At 42.9% G+C, this 3,413-nt stretch overlaps 1 protein-coding gene across 1 annotated transcript in view; it reads right to left on the bottom strand.

The window, feature by feature from the left end:
* The window catches only part of LOC106535658 (E3 ubiquitin-protein ligase UBR2), a gene marked incomplete at its 3' end in the record, with an annotated part of 12,729 nt that overhangs the window by 7,623 nt on the left and 1,693 nt on the right, over positions 1-3,413 (bottom strand). The window contains 2 exon segments of the mRNA XM_014032722.1: positions 710-788; positions 2,040-2,323. Of these exon segments, the coding sequence (XP_013888176.1) occupies positions 710-788; positions 2,040-2,323 (363 nt within the window).

Below are 3,413 nucleotides of genomic sequence, written 5' to 3'. Positions count from 1 at the left end.
TGGTTCTGTCAGTGCTGATTGGTTCTGTCAGTGCTGATTGGTTCTGTTGGTTCTATTGGTTCTGTCAGTGCTGATTGGTTCTGTCAGTGCTGATTGGTTCTGTTGGTTCTGTTGGTTCTATTGGTTCTGTTAACATTTGCCATGCCATGATTGGCTGCCTGTGAACTCCACCAGATGTTTATTTGTCGTATCACACGTCATATTTTCTAATTTCTTGTCAACTTTAACATTTTGAACAGAAACATGGTGGGCTGTCAAAGCGGCCCTACCAGCAGGTTTAACTGGTTTTCTGGGGGGAACCCTGCACTGCCATCATTCCTCATCACCAGCTGTGATTGACAGGTCACATGACGCCCAACCAGTAATATTTCAATGGTCAGGTCATGTGTACGTCAGGCTGCTGCTCTTTGGTAAACAGGGAGGTGAAAAGAAAAGGTCAACAAGATCAAGACAAACATCAAAAGTTGTCATATTGACATTTAGAACTGGGAAGAACTGGAGACCTGGAGAAAACCAGTCCATGAAGGCCAGTACTGCAGTCTCTCACAGCTACAGCAGACCAATGGTAGGATAGAACCATCCAACACCAACCACTGACTCACCATGTACACACTCACACACCTGAAGACCCACAAGCACCAAGATGGAGGACGTCACACTCAACTTTGAGTGTGTGTGTGTGTGTTTGTGTGCATGCGTACATACTCACCCTGTAGCGGTGGTCTTTGTGTACACTTCCCTGGAAACACTGCATACACAGAACACATGTGGAGTCGGCTGCACACTCCCTGAACACACAGACACACACAGACACATATATATATATATATAAAGATATAGATATGTGTGATTTATACAGGAATGAAATTAATTTTTATATACTCATATTCATGTAATTAATGATTTGGCCGATTAATCGAAAAAATGACAAATTAATCAATTATTAAGATAATCGTTAGTTGCAGCCCTAGTTACCACACTTTGGACATGGTTGTGTACTTGTGTGTGTCATGACTTCTTAACAGCAGTTGTAAAACATGATGATGCTGAAAACTGGACCGGCCCGATCACGACTAAATCTGATTCTGCCTGATTTTAAAAAAATGTCCACATCTGCCACCGATACTGAGTGTGTGATCGGGACATCCCTATCTATGGGCCTCATGTAAGAACATGTTGGTGTTCTTCTCCTAAATTTTGTTCGTACAAAGGGTTCGTACGAACATGTCACGTCAGATTCAACAAACTCTTCTATCTTCAGGAAAAGTGTGTAAATGAGCTGCGTAAATTCACCTGTTCTATCCAGCTGCTCGTGCACGCGAGAGGAGATTAGCATAATTACCTCCCCAAAAACACCATATAAGGCTGTGTTTCCTGCCTCAGATATCAGGAAGTGTCCATTCATGAAAATGACAGTGAAAACTAAAAAGAAGAACTTTACGAGTTCAGAGATTGAAGTCCGTCTGTCAGAGATCCAGAAAAGAAAATCTGTCATTTTTAGCAGGTCAGCTGTGGAATAAAAAGAGCTGCTAAAAGTATAAACAACTGTGTTAAATCATTTTCATTTATTCAGAAGACACAGCGCTGCGCCCAATGAGTTGCTTTGTTTCTTCAACAGCCATGAAACACACATCCTGTGGAGGAGATGATGTCCGTCTGTGTGGAAGGCTCTAATCACTGGCATCAAGCAGAGGAAACACCTGAGGAGACTGCAGGATCTAGTAAAACATGGTGAAGAAGCGTGGAGTGGACCCATCATGTCTACTGTTCCAGCCTGTGGGGCAGAGCTGGGATCTGGGCTCAGCTCTATGAAGTTTAATGAAACAAAGACCACAGAGAACGTGTGAAGCTTTGGTCCAGGCTGTGTGTGTCGTACAAAGTGTGTGACTCTCTGCAGTGTGACAGGGCAGTAGGCTGTTTAACAAGCTAATGCAGTCAGATTTAAGTCTGGTCAACTGTACACTCTGTATTTGTACTACAGTAATATTTAGATGAAGTAAGGCTCAGCTACATGAATCAGCCTGAGTGTGATGAGTTACCTGCAGGAGTAGGTGGGCTCTCCCACCTTGAACACATGACCACACAGCAGTGACGGGTGCTTGTCTTCCTGCAGTCGAGCAAAGCCAGTAGCTGGCTCCTCCCCCACCAGGAGCCACTCCAGGGGGGCGAGCAGGAGGAGCTGACAGGCCAGCTCCTCCCTCTGTTCCTCCCTCTGCTCCTCCCTGCAGCTGCCACCACTCGGACCCAAACAGAAGACCTTTGGTACGTAGACTGAGAGGTGGTGGTACAGGTCCTGCTGCAGGTGGTCTGCTTGCAGCCAGCACTGAGGAGGAACAGAACCAGTCGGTCAGTGTGCTCTGATGTCTCATTATCTAATAAAAACACTTTCATTCAGGGAACTAATCTGCTTCATCCATGCAGAAAACACAACCGTGATTAATGTAAACAAAGTTCAGACAGTCCTGACACACGACTGCAGGTTCACAGGTCAGGGTCAGAGTCTACGACGATGATGAGTCCCTGTGGTTCAGAACAACTGCATCATGTGAGGAACGGGTCTGAAAAACCCTCACCAACATTTGACACTTTGCAACCAGGGTTATTATAGTTTTAGTTTACTGAAATAAATAAAATCTAACTACAACTGAATAACCTTCTCACTAAACCAAGTCAAACTAAATGAATTATAGACAGAATAACCTCAGTTTCAGTGTTTGTCAGTTGATTTTAAGCCGTGTGGACTGATTAAACCTAGCAGTTTCACATCAGCTGTGAGCCTCTAACAGCACCTCATGGCCGGTGACATCATTTGTTTACAGGTTTCTGCAAACAAAAATTAGGAGAAAGCAGCAAAGTTCAATTTGAGATTTTTTTGAATGACTGAGTAAAATGAAAGCAGGTGTGTTGTAGTGGAAACAGGTGATAAAACAGGTGGAATAGTTCTGAAGGGACGAGCTGTGAGGACCTTGAAACGCCCTCCCAGTAGCTCCCAGTAAAAACAAGCACCAGCCCAGCAGGCAGCACCAGGTCAGAGACAACCAGCAGCACCTTCCTACAATGATACACAACGTCCTTTGTTGGCTGAATGGAGTTACAGGATTATTTTACAAACATGTTGCTATAATGGACTGTTTTCAAAAAATTCACATCATGATATACATTATGATGGCTGGTGGTAATGATATATATCATGATATAAACTTTTAATAGAAAATAAATCACATACTTGTTTTATAAAAACATACATTTACTGACTCACCTGCATTTATGTTAATAAATTTACACACACATGAATATTTAATTGCCTAACTACATCCTAGTTAAGGACTCGTCATGATAATTATCAATAAAATGATTATTGATAATAAGTGATCAGAACTGTGTTCAGACTGAAGAACGCACTATGTTCAGAC

Source organism: Austrofundulus limnaeus, unplaced genomic scaffold (genome assembly GCF_001266775.1).
Source record: "Austrofundulus limnaeus strain Quisiro unplaced genomic scaffold, Austrofundulus_limnaeus-1.0 Scaffold1520, whole genome shotgun sequence".
Lineage (NCBI taxonomy): Eukaryota > Metazoa > Chordata > Actinopteri > Cyprinodontiformes > Rivulidae > Austrofundulus > Austrofundulus limnaeus.
This window is presented reverse-complemented; position numbering and strand designations above follow the sequence as displayed.